This window comes from Salvia miltiorrhiza, chromosome 3 (genome assembly GCF_028751815.1).
Source record: "Salvia miltiorrhiza cultivar Shanhuang (shh) chromosome 3, IMPLAD_Smil_shh, whole genome shotgun sequence".
NCBI classification, from domain to species: domain Eukaryota; kingdom Viridiplantae; phylum Streptophyta; class Magnoliopsida; order Lamiales; family Lamiaceae; genus Salvia; species Salvia miltiorrhiza.
Window position 1 is genome coordinate 47,828,398 of NC_080389.1, and position 17,566 is coordinate 47,845,963.

Genomic DNA, 17,566 nt, shown 5'->3' on the forward strand with positions numbered 1-17,566 from the left:
AACTGAACAGGTGCTGAACTTCCAAACTCTAATTCTCATCCTCTTAATCTGGTAAATGCGAGGCCTTGGATGGGATTCTTGCCTTGGGTTGATTTCTGGAAGGCACTTCCATGGCAACGAAACCTTTTGTATTCAGAAAAACAGTAGCAATGGCAGATGCTAATCACCTTGCCACATGAAGATTTTAAAGTTCCATTCCATAAACCTCACTCTTAGAAAGGATTGTACAGCATATCGAGTACACTAAACTCCCGCTGCTGAAGCCTCAGGGGCCGCTGTCTTACAACTCCTTAATTGAAAATGCTCAAGTCTTAAAACAAAGAGAGCAATTAGATCAAGTGTGTTCTTCCAATTTCTCTCAATTACTTTGAACTTTTTATCTGCTTCTGATCTTGTGTTGCTTTGCTTCTCCGAGTTTGGTTCCTGGACTTTTTGGAGAAACATCAACCAGCGGCCCTTTACCGAACACCAGACATGTACTGAACAAGCTTCTCTGCTGCTGCTATGCATGCCATCATGCGCTGATGCGTTGATTACCGCCTAGTGTACCAGCTGGTCACCTCTGCTGAGCCTGCTACCTTGCTGCTGCTGGACTTGATGCCGTCTTTTGCTGCGTTACGCGCCTCGTGCGCTGCTTCTGTCAGCATCGCTGAGTCATGCTGCAAAGTGCGGCCTCAAATCTAAGCTAGAAAGGAAATCTTAAAAATCCATAAACAGAAATGATCTTTGTCCACTACAGTGTGATCCATAGAAACATGTGAAATTTAAAATAGTATACTTGCCTAGAACATGCACTCCAGTGTAATATTGTAAAGGCAAAGTATACGATAGGATTTGGGTACCTTCTCTAAAGGTTTTCCTTCCCACCCCCTAGCCCATGGGCGTTATGTGGCATTTGTCTCCCCCTTGGGTATGCCCGAGGTTTTTGTGTACACACACTTTTCTTCGTTATTTATTTACTTGGTATTTTTCATAAAAAAAAAAACATATCTAAACTTTTAGTTTTTTGAGTCATAAAGGTTGTTCGGAGTCAAGATCCGTTAAATATTAAGATTCACACTCAAATATGACATATATTTAGTTCTACTTGTGACTTAATAATGTTTAGCCGACGAATCTTGACCCGTCAGACAATCTAACACAAGACTCCCTAATCTCAAAAGCAAATGCCTTACACTGCGATGACTCCATCACCTGGCGATCTATCGCTCCTTTATCTGTTCTCAAGCATCGGTTGGAATTTCAGTAACACACATCTTGCTTGTTAGTTGCACTAATCTCTTCGTTTCCTCATCCATTTCTACATTGTCCTTCTTCATCCTTTCTGCTACAATAAGCGCCATTTTACCAGCATTTGCGTAGGTGCGCAGAAGAGAATTGTAGATCTCCGTATTTACATAACCAACACGACCAAGAGTTGAAAGCATGTTCTCTGCAACCTCAACATCGCCAAACTCTTCCACGAGCGCAAGGACTGCTTGCACTAGCTTCTCGTCTGGATCCCATTGTCTAACACTGCGAATGGCTTTCTTGAAGCAATCAACAACTTTGTCTACCTGCCTTTGTTTCAAATAACCCCAGGTGAGAAGCTCCCAAGTGGTGTAGCCCGGCACTATCTTGCTCTCCACCATCCGAGTGTAAAAGGTTTCGGCCTTGTGCATTTGTTCGTTGTTGATGTAAGCTGCGAGAAGCAAATTTGGGACCCTCGAATCCTTGGTTGGAGAAACGGACTCCCATTCATCGTACAGCTTCTCAGCCTCTTGAAACTCTTTAAGCTTCAGTAAGGAGGTGATCATGCAAGTGTACTCCACATCATTCAACTTGCGGAAAGTGGCCTTCATCTTTTTCCATATTCCACGAATATCGTTCTTATTTCCCAGAGCTGTATGTAAACTGATTAGAGACGCATATGCCACTCTAACTTTTCGGGAGGCCTTCTTCTCCATATCCTTAAGGGCAGACTCTGCTTCTTCCCGGAATGAGTTCTTGATGTACATGCTGGCCATTGTGCTGTGCGTCACCCAGTCTGGTTCAATTTTGGCCTCACTCAGTTCACGAAACACCTTTCTGGCAGTTTCAACAGCATCCTGCGAGGCGCATGCAGCCAGCCACAGGTTATATGTGACGATATCTGGAGACGTAACCTTCTTCACCTCCTTAATAATCTTTGGAATCTTCTCCAGCTGTTCTGTGGAAACGTATAGAGAGAGCATATGGTTATATGGAACCGGAGATTTCAAGTAATCGTTTTCTGACATCTTCTTCATCAGTGCCTCAGCCTTTTCTGACTCCTTGCAATGGACGTAGGTGTGGAGAAGAGCACTACACGTTATAGGATCTATCATGTTTTCGGGGAGGTCTACAAAAAACTTCTCTGCGCTGTTTAAACCCCGAACTTTTGCAATTAGATCCAAGTGGATTGCATAATCCCCAGACATCAGCTTCATATCTTCTTGTGTCCTCATCCATTCACAAACCTACAAACAAGATAAAATACCATTGTAAATTTACATCATATATTGAGACCAACGGTTTAACTGATTATTGTTTCTGATAAGTATAAGTTGTTAACCACCTAAGTTTGTTAATCGTTAGCTCATTATAAAGAAGAGTATTACTTTGCTTATATTCCATAGATATTTATAGTTCTAAGAGTTTGCAGCAAGAATTTGCGAACAAGCAAAAGCTATACAGAAAGACATGAAAATGAAATGACAACATGTAGCATGAAGCTCAAAGGAAGAAGAAACTTCATTACTTTTCTTATACATTTATATAATTTAACTTCTATGAATTTCTCAAGAAAAAAACCAGCAAATGACACAATGCCTCGCGCAATCAAGGAGCAAGTTAATAGTACGAAAGAAAGCATTTTACTGAATATAGTACACCAACTATCCTCTAATCACCAACTCTTTCAACCTATGAGTTGAAGCTTAAGATAGTTCAAAGCTTCTTAATAGCAAGCTCTAGCGAAACACTCATCCCAAAATCGAATTGAGTTCAACACTTCAATGTGATATGACGACCATCAGCAAAGAAAGAAAAAGGCATTTGCTTCATTGCTAAATTCCACAATTATTTAGAGGAGTAACATTTTTTGGGGGGAATTAAAATGTCGAAAAATGCAAATCCTGCCTTATTAACCTGTGCACTTTTGCTCGCACTAAAACTTGAGCTAAATTGAGATAAACAGAGGCAAATCGAACATTGTGTAAATGAACTACACAGCAACAAAAAGATCATTAGGAAAATAAGCAGATGTACAACCTCGAGCGCATGTTTATGACGCTTAAGGCTTCGGAGCTCGCGAACGATCCGATTCAGCTCGTACTTTTGCACGGCGCGGCCCTCCTCCTTCCACTTCCTTATCGCCACGACGGCGCTCCGCTTCGAGTACACCAGAGCAAACATCCGCCGCCCGAGCGTGTCCCTACCGCCGCCGCCTTTCCTTCTACTTGAGGTGCCATCTATCCGCTGTCTCGATAGCGTCTCCTGCGCCGGCGCCGCCTCGACAGCGGCCTTCGTCGAGAACCGCTGCGTGGCGGCGACGGACGCTCGAACGATACGGCGCAGCATTTTCACAGAACGAAAAATGTGAAAAGACCAATTTTTGTTGTCATCAATTCATTTATTAAGGTCGGCCCAATATCACAATGGCTAAGAATAACAATCAAACCCCAAATTCGTGCCGGACTCGAATAAACTCACAATTCAAAAGGCCCTTATTTAATAAATTATTAATAAAATTAATAGAAATACTATCTTACCCTTAAAATCTCCAAATAAATTTTTAATAAGCTACAATCTACCGCAAAGTTAAACACAAATGCATTATATAATATAGCCCCCAAATGTGAAGAAATGAAAATTCAAATTTTTTTGGGAACATGAGCTATGGTGATATGATCTGTAATCTGTGTAGTTAATCCCCTTTCAAGACAATTTTTTGGAAAAGTTAAGAATATGTGCAGATGAAATGGCCATTGTCGCCGCCTCTAGTAACGATGAGCAACAACAAGATGCTAAATTCAACCCAATAAAGATTTGACAGCAACGACACCTGCAGCATCTGTCAAGAAAATTTGCTTGGACAGCGGTTTTCAAAGTTTTAGAATATAGATCTATATTCATATTAGAGTGGGCAATTCTTGGGGAGAAACTTCGGCATCTACATCTAACTTTTCATATTCATCTTAGTCATTTAGGGCCTGTTTGATACGGGTTTAAAAGCAGGATAAATTAAATTAATATGGATTATGTAGTGTTTGATATTATGTGTTACTAATATGGTCAACTCCAGGTTTATCCCAAAACCCTAGCTTATTTTGTGGGATTAACCCACACTAATTATCCCACCTCCCCCATGGGATTAACCCACACTAATTATTCCACCCCCTCCATAGGCTACTAATTTAGGTATTTGATATGTTAATCCAACCTATTTCAATGGATACCAAACACTTTTTGGGATTAATTACCAATGATATCAAACACCCATCTGAGATTAGAAATCATGACTAATCCACACTAAATTATCAGGATAATTTATATCCTGATTAATCCAATACTGAAAATCAAACGGGGGTTTGTATGATATTGATCCTTTTTTAGATTTGGAATTGTTTTTGTTTCATCAAATTCCTGAGGCTATATTGCCGATGAAACCTGCTAAAAAATTATCAATATTTGTAATATTTATTTAAGGGTAAGATAGTAATTTTAATAATATTTTTAATATTTTATTAAATAAGGGGCTATAAAGAGTAAAATGGTGGCTATGAATATAATCACCCTTCAAAAGGCTTAGAATTAAAAAAAAATCGGTTCGATAAAATTTGAGTCTGAATAGTCCATCAAATAGCAGACATTAAATAAGGTGGTGTTTTGATTGCATTATTATTAAATTTAATACTAATAAATAAAAATAAAATATACTGTATAATTTAAAATTTTATTTTGTACACTATTTATTTATTTAATATTTTAAAATTTACTTTATTAAAGAGTGCGGATTTTTCTAAATTGATTTGCACTTCTATTATTTATTTTAATTGAAATTTTGCATTGATTTTTTCATGAGACTTTATCGGTTACAAATTTGAATAAAATTATATTTATGTATTTTTAATGGTCTTTCTAAATATGGCACATCGTTCAAACAATAATATTTTCTATTTAAATTATTTAATATCTACATTATCTTTACATTTGACATTTAAGTATCATTATCTCTACATTTAATTTCTGAGCATCAACATTTGATCTTTTAAACTCCAACGAGATGATATTTAAAACTTAGATGATGATTTGTCAAGTTCCAGATAAGATGATGGTAAAACATCAAAAATGGTATATCATACACTATATATACAAGATGATGCTTAAAAATTAATTTTAATATTTTAAACTTTAGATAAGATGATGCTCAAAAGTTAAATGTGGTCTTTCAAGCTCTGTAAAAAATATACTCAAAGTCTAACGTCGACTGACTCGAACTAACCCAGCAAATTAACCAATAAAAATGCTCTTATGATTAAATTTAATAAATTCACGAGAAGGAGGGAACATAAGATAAGATGCCTACCAAACGAGCTACAGTATAAGTTTACAATCGAGCCACTTGAGACCAACGATTCCGTTGTTGGATTGGACCACCAATTTTACCCATTTTAGAAATATAGCATAAAAAAAATTGCGTAATAGCATGTGATAATGTTACCTCCTTTTTTGAAAAAGAGAAAAAGAAAACAGCATTTTGATATTAGATTCTTAGGCCTTACGAGTACTTGTTTTCATTTATTTTTCAGTATGTTTTTTAATTAAGTTTAATAAAATCTGTTAAGGATTTTTTATTTAAATTAATATCAAATGTTTCTTGAAAAAAAGTTAAAGAATAGAGATGCATGGGCAGCATGGCTGTACAATTTATTCATAACGTAAATTAATAATTTTCACCTTTAACTTTAATGTTTTCTTTTTTTGCCTAAAAAAACAAATCCTTAATGTTTTGAATCTAGAGTAATATGTTTCCAACCCTATCAACGAAATTACTTGCTGCAAATATCTTTAGAATTGGAGTTGATCATATCCCATGTAAAACTTGTTTACCAAGAAAAATAGAAGAATTTGGTAGACGCAACTGTTTTTATGTGTGTAGATTTAAACCTGGAGTTTGCATCACTTCATCAAAAATCAGGCGCACAAATCTTAACCTAATCACCAAAATCAACCCATAACACAAGCGTCAAATCGATGCCAGGTGGCGGTGCAACCTCCGGCACTCGCACGAGCGTCCGAATCGCCGTCATCGGCGACCGCGGCACCGGCAAATCCAGCCTCATCGCCGCCGCCGCCGCCGAGTCGTTCCGCCCCGAAGTTCCTCCTGTCCTCCCTCCCACTCGTCTACCATCCGATTATTACCCCGATAACGTCCCCATCATCATCATCGACACCTCCAGCAGGTGCGCGCCGTGCACATATTTTTGTCTCAGTTTTTTTGTTTTCTCGTAATTTGTTGATTGATTCGTTGATTTGTGGATGCAGTTTGGAGTATAGAGGGAAGCTTGCTGAGGAATTGAAGCGCGCCGATGCTGTAGTGTTGACCTATGCATGCGATCAGCCTCTGACGCTGAATCGCCTCAGTACATTCTGGCTCCACGAGCTTCGTAGATTGGAGGTTGGAATTGTTTTGATGTGTTTCTTTTGTTGATACCACGATTATGTTGTGCTGTTGTTGAATGAAACCATTGGTTTAGACTTTTGTAATGGGAAGTACAGCTGATTTCTGCATAACTAACTGGAAATTGAGCGAGCTTGATTATCCCGGTGAATTTTCTTAGCTATTATATCGGACCACACTTAGAAAATAGCTGATAAGAGAATTCATTTGAGTTTGGTTTCATAAATTAAGAGTTTGAGCTGAACCATTATCATAGAATCTGCCTCTTTTCTTTGTTAACTGTCCACTCCCTTATAAGGGTAATTGGTATCGTAGCTGAGATGCATGTGCACCTAGGGATTTGTTTTGCACTTGCAACTGATGTCTGCTTAGGAAATTGATCTGTTTTGCTTTGTTTTGGTATTTGTCATTGTTTGTTTTATTTGAACTCAAACATGGCTTGTCGATTGGGGTTGCTTAGATCAGAGCACCAGTGATTGTGGCTGGTTGCAAGCTCGATAGGAGAGATGAAGAGTACAATTTGAGTGTTGAAATGATGCCGCTTATGCAGCAGTTTCGGGAGATTGAGACTTGCATAGAATGTTCGGCCGCTAATATGCTCCAGGTTCGAGATAGTGTTTTAACCTTTTTTATGACTTCCATTTTAACTTTCCTACGAGAAATGAGAATATTCAGATAACTGAAGTCTTCATAATTTGTTGTAGATCCAAGAAGTATTTTACTTTGCTCAAAAGGCTGTCCTTCACCCAACAGCTCCTCTATTTGATCAAGAAACCCAAGCTTTAAGACCACGATGCATGAGAGCACTGAAAAGGATATTTATTCTTTGTGATCTTGATATGGATGGTGCTCTCAATGATGACGAGCTAAATGAATTTCAGGTAGTGTTAATTTTCTTCTTATCTAAAATTGATGATAAATTGATAAGAGTTCTCATGTTCTTTACAATTCTTTAATTTTATCTAATTGCTTGTACTTAGGTGAAGTGTTTCAATTCTCCTTTGCAACCTGCTGAAGTAGTGGGTGTTAAGAGTGTGGTTCGAGAAAAGTTGCCTGAAGGGGTAAATGAGCTTGGTCTTACCTTGACAGGGTTTCTTTTTCTTCACGCCCTTTTTATAGAGAAAGGGCGAATTGAGACCACATGGACTGTTTTGAGAAAGTTTGGGTACAATGATGAGCTAAAACTCGGGGATGATTATTTATCCTTTCCCAAAAAAAAGGCTCCAGATCAGGTGAATGCCAGCTGTGTCTCTATTCATTATACAATGACTGTGATAATGTTTCTTTGAACTGACAGCGAACAAGGCATCTGTATCATGGCTAGATGCCAAGTTGGTGAAAGATCCTCAAAGCTTAGTTTTTTCATTTTTTAAATGATTTTTTTTGGAATGAAGATATGAATAATTTTTGGAACTGTTTGGTGAGGCATCATGATTTATTTAGGGGAAGTAATGTGTCGTACATAGTAACATAGGTAAAGAAGTTATTTACGGACACGCAACACTCACATTTATTAGATTTATGCAAACAGTCATGGAAAATGATTTGATTTTTTCATTGTAAGCAAAATCAGAATCATCATGGAAAATGATTCGTTTTTTTCATATTTGTAGCATATTTCATGATTTTAGATATGATATTTGCATTTATAGCAAAGGTTAAGATTTCATGTATGGATTTGGAATTACATAATTAATTACTTACTGATTCTTCACTCGTAATGATTTCTTGTAAAGTCTCTTTTGCCACAAAGAACTGTTAACCTTAAAATCAATTAAGCAGATGATATATGTTCCTTTATCTTCACTCTTCAGCCTCCTATCACTGAAGTATAAACACGGTAATGAATTAAAGTAGTTATGAGTAAAAACAAAATGATGGTGACATTAATCATTACATAATCGGCATATGTTTGAGTTGATGTACAGGTATATTGTTCCATTTTCTTTCTAATACTTTGTCTCTGGAAGTATTCACCTTATCCTTCTTTTATGCTCGTGTCCTTGCAGAGTGTTGAATTAACTAGTGAAACGGTAGAGTTTCTAAAGGGAATCTTCAGCACATTCGATGATGATAAAGTATGTCGTTCTCGTTAATGTCTTAGTAGTTCTTCTAGAATGGGCATTTTACTGCATTGACCAATATGGCTATCTATACAATTAATATACTTCCCTCAGTTGAGGTTCTTTGCTATATCTTCTCATGTGATTGTTTGTCTTGCTTCGATGTTTGAGTCCTATTTATATCATTTCTTTGAGACACATTACACTTAATGGTTGCTGGATGAAAGGTATTGAATTTTTTTGACTATGTTGGTGACCGGCCATTAATCGAACAAAGTTACCTATCTACTGAAATAGGAAAAAGAAGAATCACAAAAGGACAAGTTGAACATTATATTTCTTGAAGATAATTTTGCTTCTGGGCACATCAATGCCTTTTAGCTAATTATTTCGAAACTCAAGTTCTTTTTATTCACTAGTGAACTTAGTTATTAGTGTTACAAGCAATGCCGTCATGGTGGAAGATATTGTATATGTTATTCTGTTAAATTTTGTAAAACCAATTCCTTTCAGTTCCTTCATTTATATAAACTGGAAAACAACTTCTGCAAAGATGATGCCTCCTTTAGGCTTTAATACCTTTTTGTCAGATGCACCAAAGACCAATTGGTTGCAAATTTAGGGCAACTGCTATACTGGGGTAACTAAGTTCCCATATTTATTCCTCAAATCCATTAGTGCTAAATGCTATTAGATATGAATTCTTTGGCTAAGTTAAATGATTAAAACATATCTTTTGAGTTCATGAACCAAAAATTGATCTATGGAATTATATTACGGAGTTTGAGGCATTGCTTTGGGAGTTGGACCTTTTGCATTCATAAGAGATGTCCATTGCATTATATATCAGACTACATTCAGGTTCACTTAATTTAAAATATGTATAACTGAGAAATCAATTGATGATTTCTCAAAAACATAGCTCATTAGATTACTAATTTATAATCATGAGGTCGAAATAGCAATCTGGACACCAACTTGAAATTGGTTTTGTTTCAAATTGTTGGTGATGTTTGTACATGTATATGAATTATCAACATTCCCAGCCTTTCAGGGCCTAGCCAAACTAGATTACATTAATTTCTTTATTAGGTTGATATTTTTAAAGGTTTTAGCGTCTTGCCTCAAGACAGTTCTCAGTAGTTGCCTCTTGCCCTATGTGCACTTTCTTTTTCTTGAACTAACCAAAAGATAGTCAAATTCACCCAATAGACTATTATACCTGTGATAGTGCTATCTTTTTGCCTAATGCTTATTGTGTCTATGCCATTGATATTTTGATAACATTTTACCTGTGCTTTTTGTGTCTATTGCCTTTGTGCTTTCATAGGATGGAGTTCTTCGGGAAAATGAGCTTGAAGATCTATTTTCAACTGCACCAGAAAGGTAAACTTAATCTATAAATTTTGTTTTTTGCTACCCCCTTCTCTTTCTCTAACCTCAAATTGCATGGTATCTTGATGAGTTTGCTATTATAAATCTATTCAACCTTAGAACGGTAAGGAGCCATTTTTCTGTGTTGTGTGTGTATGTTTTGGTTCTTTTTTGGGGTGAATGGTGTATTATAAAATTGATTTTCACGTGAGCTGGTGATAGATGGAACAAAGTATTTTTGCCAGCAATTGGATCTTGGTCCTCTTATCCTTTTGCACAAATAAGCATCAATGCATCATGAATTTTAGTAATTTTTTCCTTTGTCTTCTAATATTCCTGACTTGGTTTTTATTGTGTAAATTTAGTCCTTGGGATGAAGCTCCTTATAAGGATGCAGTTGATAGAACTCCACTGCGTGGGTTGTCTCTTTCTGGATTTCTATCTCAGGTGGGTACGCCTGATTTCTCTTCTTGAATTTTTTGTTTATTTGTTTCTAATAAATGAATTGGTAGTCTATTATATAAGACCAGAGATTCTGCAAAATTGTAGAAGATTATTCTTACATCACCTGAAGTATTCATTTTATCATTACTATTGTTATTTATGAGAACAACTATTTTTGTATGGCGGTTAATTGCTATGGTTTTCATTAACTTTCTATCTTTTGTAATTTATAAACGGCTAATGTCTTCAAAATCACAACTTGAGTATGTAATTACAACAGAAGTTTCTAATTGTGGCAACAAATATATGGGCACACTAGCAGCTGAGCCATAAGAAAACAGATTGTGGTTGTAATTACAAGAAAAAATTAATAAATGATCGTGGAATCTTTATTGCTACAATTAAAAATCCATGTTCTGATTGCAAAATAATTTAAATTCATGATCGTTGAGGATATTAAATTATTAATCCAATTAGAAATGTATAGTTCTGTATTCTTAACTTAGAAATATTAGGAATTAAAAATGTGGAATTTAGAACAGATTCTAATATCATTTTCATTATACAATCTTATGGTGTACTATCATTAATGGAAATATTTTCGTGCCACTTTCTTTATAAACTTAAAAGCATAGCTCAAACTTTTATTACTATAATCTTATTGCATGTTTGTCCATGAAATTAAGCGGATAGTTTCCCTCACTTCATGACATTATATTTTCATTGTTCGACTCTCATGTCTAATTTATAGTGCAGTGGGCTCTTATGACATTGTTGGATCCTGCTCAAACTATTGCCAACTTGATATACGTTGGCCACAACTGTGATGCAGCATCAGCCCTGCACATCACTAGGAGGAGATTAGTAGATAAGAAGAAACAACAAACAGAACGAAATGTATTCCAGTGCTTTGTTTTTGGACCTAAAAAAGCTGGAAAATCTGCTTTGCTGACGTCATTGCTGGGAAGGTGCCGTCTCAAACTATATTTTATATAGCTTTTTATAATTATATGAATTGGTCATATTACCTGTATTCATTCTTATTAATAAGAATGTTATTCTTCCAACTACAGGCCCTTTTCTGAAAATTATACTCCGACGACTAGTGAAAGATATGCTGTGAATATTGTTCAGCAACATGCTGTGAGTATTAATTGCAAAGTCAATTTGCTGTAATAACTTCTTTGTTTGAAATATTAAACCAAGTTGTCACAACTCACTACTTTGCACAGGAGATGGTTGCGTGTGTCCTTGGGATAACAAACTAGCTATTGATGCAGTGTTTCTTAGAATGTGAATGTCTTTGGAGAGAGTATCTATCTTATCGCAAACAATAACATTGAATACAAGTCAGGAACTTCTCAATTAGTCATGGGCTTTTATCCATCTTGCAGATTCTCTGGATTCTTTACATATCTATGTTATCTTAGTTCTATCTCTAAGGTCAATGACAAAAATTCAAGAGAGATGAGGTTCTTCTACATAGTTAAGGTTCTTTGCAACCTTTTGGAACACTATAGAATCTACCTTCTAGCTTCTGTTGATCCTTCTACGTATTTTTTGGGAACCCTCATAATATTGTAAAACCTTTTGGAAACCTGTGAAACATTATAGAATCATGGACTCTCTAGCATGGTATTGAGTCTTCTACCTGTTAGCTTGACCCTAGATAGTTTTCTAGAGATTCTAAGAACCTCTATAGGCTCTGGGAAAATGTATGTGATACAGGATCGGCTGTGATAAATTGGTATCCATGCTGTTAGTGGGTTTTTGTTTTTCTTGTGTAGTCAAGCGAATGATTATTTCTATTTTGCTTGTTTTAATTGCAGGGTAACAAGAAGACATTGATACTCCAGGAGATTCCAGAAGATGGAGTTAAGAAACTTTTATCAAATAAAGAATCTTTGGCTGCTTGTGATGTAGCTATTTTTGTGTATGACAGGTTAGGATACTTTGCACACTAGTGCTAGCAATTTACCAGGGTTTTCTGAAGTTGTAAAATCATACCACTTGATTAATTTATTGTTATTATTTGTTTTGCTTTCAATGGGGCTATATATGGATTGAATATAGTGGCTCCTCCTGTCATGGTCTCACTGATTTGTTATTATTAAATCTTTTTCTCCTAGCTCAAGCGAATCTTCTCTCAATGGAGCAGTAGAATTGCTCTCTTATGTGGCAAGGCAAGGGGAAGAAAGTGGTTTTGGGATGCCTTGTCTTCTGATTGCGGCCAAAAATGATCTAGACTCAAGTTCAACATCAAACAGGGATTCAGCCAAGGTACTTGATGTCTCTTTGGCCCTATCTTCGTCATTTTTTAAACTTGTATTAGGAGAAAATGACAGTTAAATTGTGATAGTGTAATTCAGGTTCTAATTAGAGTTTCCTGTTCTAGATTTGTGTGGATATGGGGATCGATGCACCTATTCCCATAAGTGTGAAAGAAAGAGATATAAATGATGTCTTCTCCAGAATTGTGAATGCAGCTCAGCAGCCTCATCTGAATGTTCCTGAAACTGATCAAGGGCGAAGCCAAAAGCGATACAAGAAACTTGTTAATAATGCTCTCATGTGTCTCTCAGGTACCCTTATACTATAGTATGTACTAATAACATATTATGTTACTTGACATAACCTTGAAGCTGCCCTAAGTTGGGTGTATAACTGCAGTCTGGTGGTGAATAAGACTTACACTGCCTTTTGTGTTGTTTACTCGATCTAATATTGCTGTTATGACATGATTTATGTTAAAATTACAGTTGGAGCGGCAGCTACTTTTGTTGGGTTGGTTGCATACCGGGCCTATGCTGCAAGGAAGAACACCTCAAGTTAGATTGGCAATTCTTTGGTAAATTGAATTGGCAAACTTGCATCATGTTACCAACTTACATTCTCTAATTTTTTTTTTAACTTTAGTAGTTGTTTCATTCTGGACATATTATTCGTGCCTTTGAGAAAATTTATTTTCCAACTAAGCAGTTTAAATATATTTGTTTCTGCAATCATTGATTGCTCCTGCCTCATGCTTGTGTTGCAATACTATGATTTATACATTGTGTGTTGAATCATGTTATTACTGCTATTAAATGGGATTCTTGAATTTGTGGGTTGCTTGAGAATAGCTGAAGTTAAGAATTATGTCTTTATGCAGAGAAACAGGACTCTGAATGTAAGAAAGATGAGGGCTTTGAATTGGAAAAAGAGGAAAGCAGGAATTATGTTGGAACAGTAGGCACCTCACCTCGAGCCCATTTTACAGCGTGGTCCTTGTTTAGGAGGCTTATAGTCTCAATCCTAAATATTTTTACGACTCCGATTATATAGGTGTGTTTTTCCTAATAATTTTGATCTTTATTGTTTGATTGGGAGAGGATATATTGGTAATGGTTTTCTACAATGTGCTAACCCTCTAGCATTAGTGTTTATATTGGGAAAGCACATGCTTTACATTATTATGCCAAATAAGCTTTGCATTATCAACTATTGTACAAAGAAATAAAGTTATGTTTTTCCTTTCTAAAAGAAGGGGCTGCAGATTTGATGCTACGTGATGTTTTATATGGAGCGAATTTAGATACAAATAACTTTCAAGGATTGAGCAGCAAAATTAGTGTAAACAAGTTGAAGATGTGAGGAAACCCAGTGTATCGTGACTTAAAACCAAGAGAATATTCTCAAGCAACTAACCTCGTTTTCTACTTGCCATGGGTGAACTGAATAGGTGGTGTCACTGATAATAGTAATTGAGTTATAAGAGCTGCTTTATCTTATAGTTTCGTATAATGGTCAAGAAATAGAGAAAATAATATCCTCCAAACCAAGTTAATTAATTTTATTTTTTTTCGACTTGGGGGAGGGGGAATTGTGGGGTTTGATCCCTAGACCTTGATTAATTTTAGAATACATGTATATACGTCTGGAATGGTGCGGTTGTTAGGTTTTGAAAATTGTGGTTTAATTTTTTGTTTGGCAAAACTTTTGCATTTGAAGTTAGGCATCGCAAATATTGTATGCATAAAGTTTGAAGTTAATAGGGAGTTAAGTTTGAGCATAAGAGTATTTAGTGTGGGTGGAGTTGATGTGATGATAATTGCGAAGTGAAAGTGAGTGGGAATGGTTGAGCAAGATCTTGAGAGGTATTCATGTCAGAAGGCAAAGAAGGATCAACCAATTGCAAATCGAAAACGAGGGCATCAAGGCTAAATATGTACCCAATATAGTCCAAGGCTCTCTCATTCAAATCGCAGAGTTAAATTTGTGTGGGTGATGATACTCTCCATTGGATTCGGGCACATGATTGCGTATCATCTACGGATCAAGTGTAATTTGACGTTCATCAAATGAAATCAATAACGCCACTCTTCCAACTCTATTTATACTCAAACTTTACTTTTCGAACCATTTTTGTATTCCACATTTATTTATTTATTTAGGATAAATTTTCCTGTACAGCCAGTACATCTGGATGTACCGTGCCGACGGTTCGTTCGAATCAGTTCAGTCTGGCAGGTCCGCCCGACTTAATTTCTCATTTCAAAGTATCATTTGGATGCATTAAAAGTATCATTTATTATTATACAAAACACCATTTGATTTTATTAAAATATCATTTACAAGGTATTATTTGTATACATTAAAAGTACCATTTATGTTGTTAAAAATGTTATTTGTAATGTACCATTTGTGAATTATCATTTGTATTTAATAAAAGTGTTATTTATTATTAGTAAATATATTATTTATGTTGGTTAAAAAAAAAAAGGCACAGGTCAGATTGGATCAAACGGGTCTGGGCAAGGATTTGGGCAGAATTGATCCATATGCATGGTGCGGACGGATGTATAGAATACCACCTCTTTATTTATCAACAATAATAGTCTTGTAGTTTTAGTGATTTCATTTTGTGTTGCATCAAAATAGAACCTTCTATCACTAGACGAATTTTGTTTCTTGCTTGTAATAATGATAAAAGAATGAGCTTATAAAAATTAAATTTCAGCGTCTTATATACATAACTATTGTGCTTCACATAAAGTTAAAAAGTGGGAGGATAACAATAGCACAGAATAGGCGGAGGACAATTTTTCTGCAAAAGGGAGTATTGACCCATATGTTCAAGCTTTTTTAGTCACTGCACAACATTCGAATTAATTTTTTAAGATTCTTTAAGATTTATCTTTTTTTATCATCAGATATTCATGATAGTACGACTTTTTATCAGCATATATTATACTTGAAAATATGAAAGTAGTTCTACTTTTCCTTCTCATCGGAAGCTCCCTCATTTTTCGCTTCAAAATTCATCCAATTACAATATTGATCAAATGCAAGGATATTTTAAAGATTATTATGGGACAATTATTAGTTCAATCTTCTTTTTTGTAGTAGTTAGTATTATTTTTATTAGTAATAGTAGTATTATTATTTCTAGCATTATTTTCATTATTATTATTATGAATAGTATTATTTTTTTAAGTATTATTATTTCTAGTATTATTCTCATTAGTATTATTATATTTAGTAGTAGCTAGTAATATTAGTATTATTCTTTTTAGGGGTAATGACCCTTAAATACCTTAATTATTTTTGTTTTCGCATTTTGCATTTGTTTCAAAAAACCTGCCTCATTATACCTAAACTATGTTAATAATATAATTTTGCATTCCATGTTGGTTTACCTCCAAATTTCGCTGACTTGGAAGCCGGAAAAGTTGACGTGGCGCTATCGGACGACGACGTTTTCTTTTAAATAAAATGTCGTTGTTTGAAATTAATTTACAGAGTTTAATTTTAATTATGGTTCAAATTCCCTTAATTGATTTAAGGATTTAGGGTTCAAATAAATATATAGGCCCTCTCATTCCTTCTCAACGAGGGAATGATTGGAACTCAAAAGGAGAGGCTTAAAGTTGAAACAATGGAAAGCTCGCTCGCTGATTTGTGGATCTCGCCAGTGAAACCTAACAAAGTTGCAATGTGTAACAATGTTAATGGAGTTATGGTATATGAGTATAATCTTCCGATGGATTACAAGATCTTCCATACGGAGAAGAATCCATAACATAGATTCTACTGTTGTGGTGTTCAACATGTAAATTTTAGGATTGGCTTTTTGGTAATGCATAAATTTGATTATTTTTTTCCTCGAATTTTGTACCTTGCTAAATTTATAACTATTGTTGCTACATTAGGTTCAGTGGGATGATTGTGGTGTTTAAAAATGGATTGATCTAGAGCTAAATTTCTACTACAAAATTTGCTTCAACAAAATGAAACTTGAAGAGATAAGGTTGCTAAGTTTCTAAACCTCACTGGAGCAAAAAAAAAAACAACTTGACTTGTTGATGATCGAAGCTGCTGACTTGAAAGAACAACTAATAAACATGCATTTTTGTCTCTTGATGTGTCATATTTTATGTTAGTTGTGAGAATTTTGTGTGTGTGATGGTTTATTTAAGTGTATATTGGGTTATTGTCGAAAACTTGTTACTTATTGTTTGAGCGAATTTTAAAGAATATTGAAACTTAATTTAGCAAAATGATCTAAATGGAAGTTGAAGTTCATCTTTATACGAGTTTGTGAGAGCAAATAGATCAAAATTGGACCTCAGACGAGGGAGAACGGGCCAAAACAAAATCATTGCGCAAAGTTGGAAAATGCATGCGGCCTAGATGCGCGGCCGCGTGGTGGGTCGTTTCTTGTTGTTTTGGATGTGCGCCCGCACCCCGGGCTGCATGTTAGCTAGGTTTGAATGCGTTTTGATGAATTTTCGGCCCAAAAGTCAATTTTCACTTGATTTCTTCAATATTTGACACCATGTCCTATAAATATCCCTTGAAAGTTTTTTAAAAAAAGACCCTAGCATTTACTTTTGTTAATTTTCACACTTGGTGATGAAACAAGAATCGACGAATTAAAGGAAAATGATAAAGAACACCAAACTTTACGTGGTTCGATCATGATCTACATCCACGGGTTTTACGGGATTTTAACTATATCTGG

The 17,566-nt window shown here is 35.5% G+C and overlaps 2 protein-coding genes across 2 annotated transcripts; one reads left to right on the forward strand and one right to left on the reverse strand.

The window, feature by feature from the left end:
- Positions 1-987: 987 nt before the first annotated feature.
- Positions 988-3,720, reverse strand: LOC131016224 (pentatricopeptide repeat-containing protein At4g02820, mitochondrial). Its single transcript, XM_057944866.1, has 2 exons — positions 3,271-3,720; positions 988-2,477 (listed from the first exon to the last, which is right to left on the reverse strand). Exons 1-2 carry the CDS (start codon positions 3,577-3,579, stop codon positions 1,224-1,226), a joined length of 1,563 nt encoding a protein of 520 aa, XP_057800849.1. The 5' UTR covers positions 3,580-3,720; the 3' UTR covers positions 988-1,223.
- A 1,994-nt stretch (positions 3,721-5,714) lies between these two features.
- On the forward strand, positions 5,715-14,097 carry LOC131016225 (mitochondrial Rho GTPase 1-like). The gene is made up of 15 exons (XM_057944867.1): positions 5,715-6,464; positions 6,547-6,679; positions 7,143-7,286; positions 7,387-7,563; positions 7,663-7,914; positions 8,692-8,760; positions 10,076-10,131; positions 10,485-10,566; positions 11,320-11,531; positions 11,637-11,706; positions 12,393-12,505; positions 12,693-12,843; positions 12,959-13,145; positions 13,323-13,411; positions 13,715-14,097. Exons 1-14 carry the CDS (start codon positions 6,256-6,258, stop codon positions 13,394-13,396), a joined length of 1,929 nt encoding a protein of 642 aa, XP_057800850.1. The 5' UTR covers positions 5,715-6,255; the 3' UTR covers positions 13,397-13,411; positions 13,715-14,097.
- Positions 14,098-17,566: the final 3,469 nt, after the last annotated feature.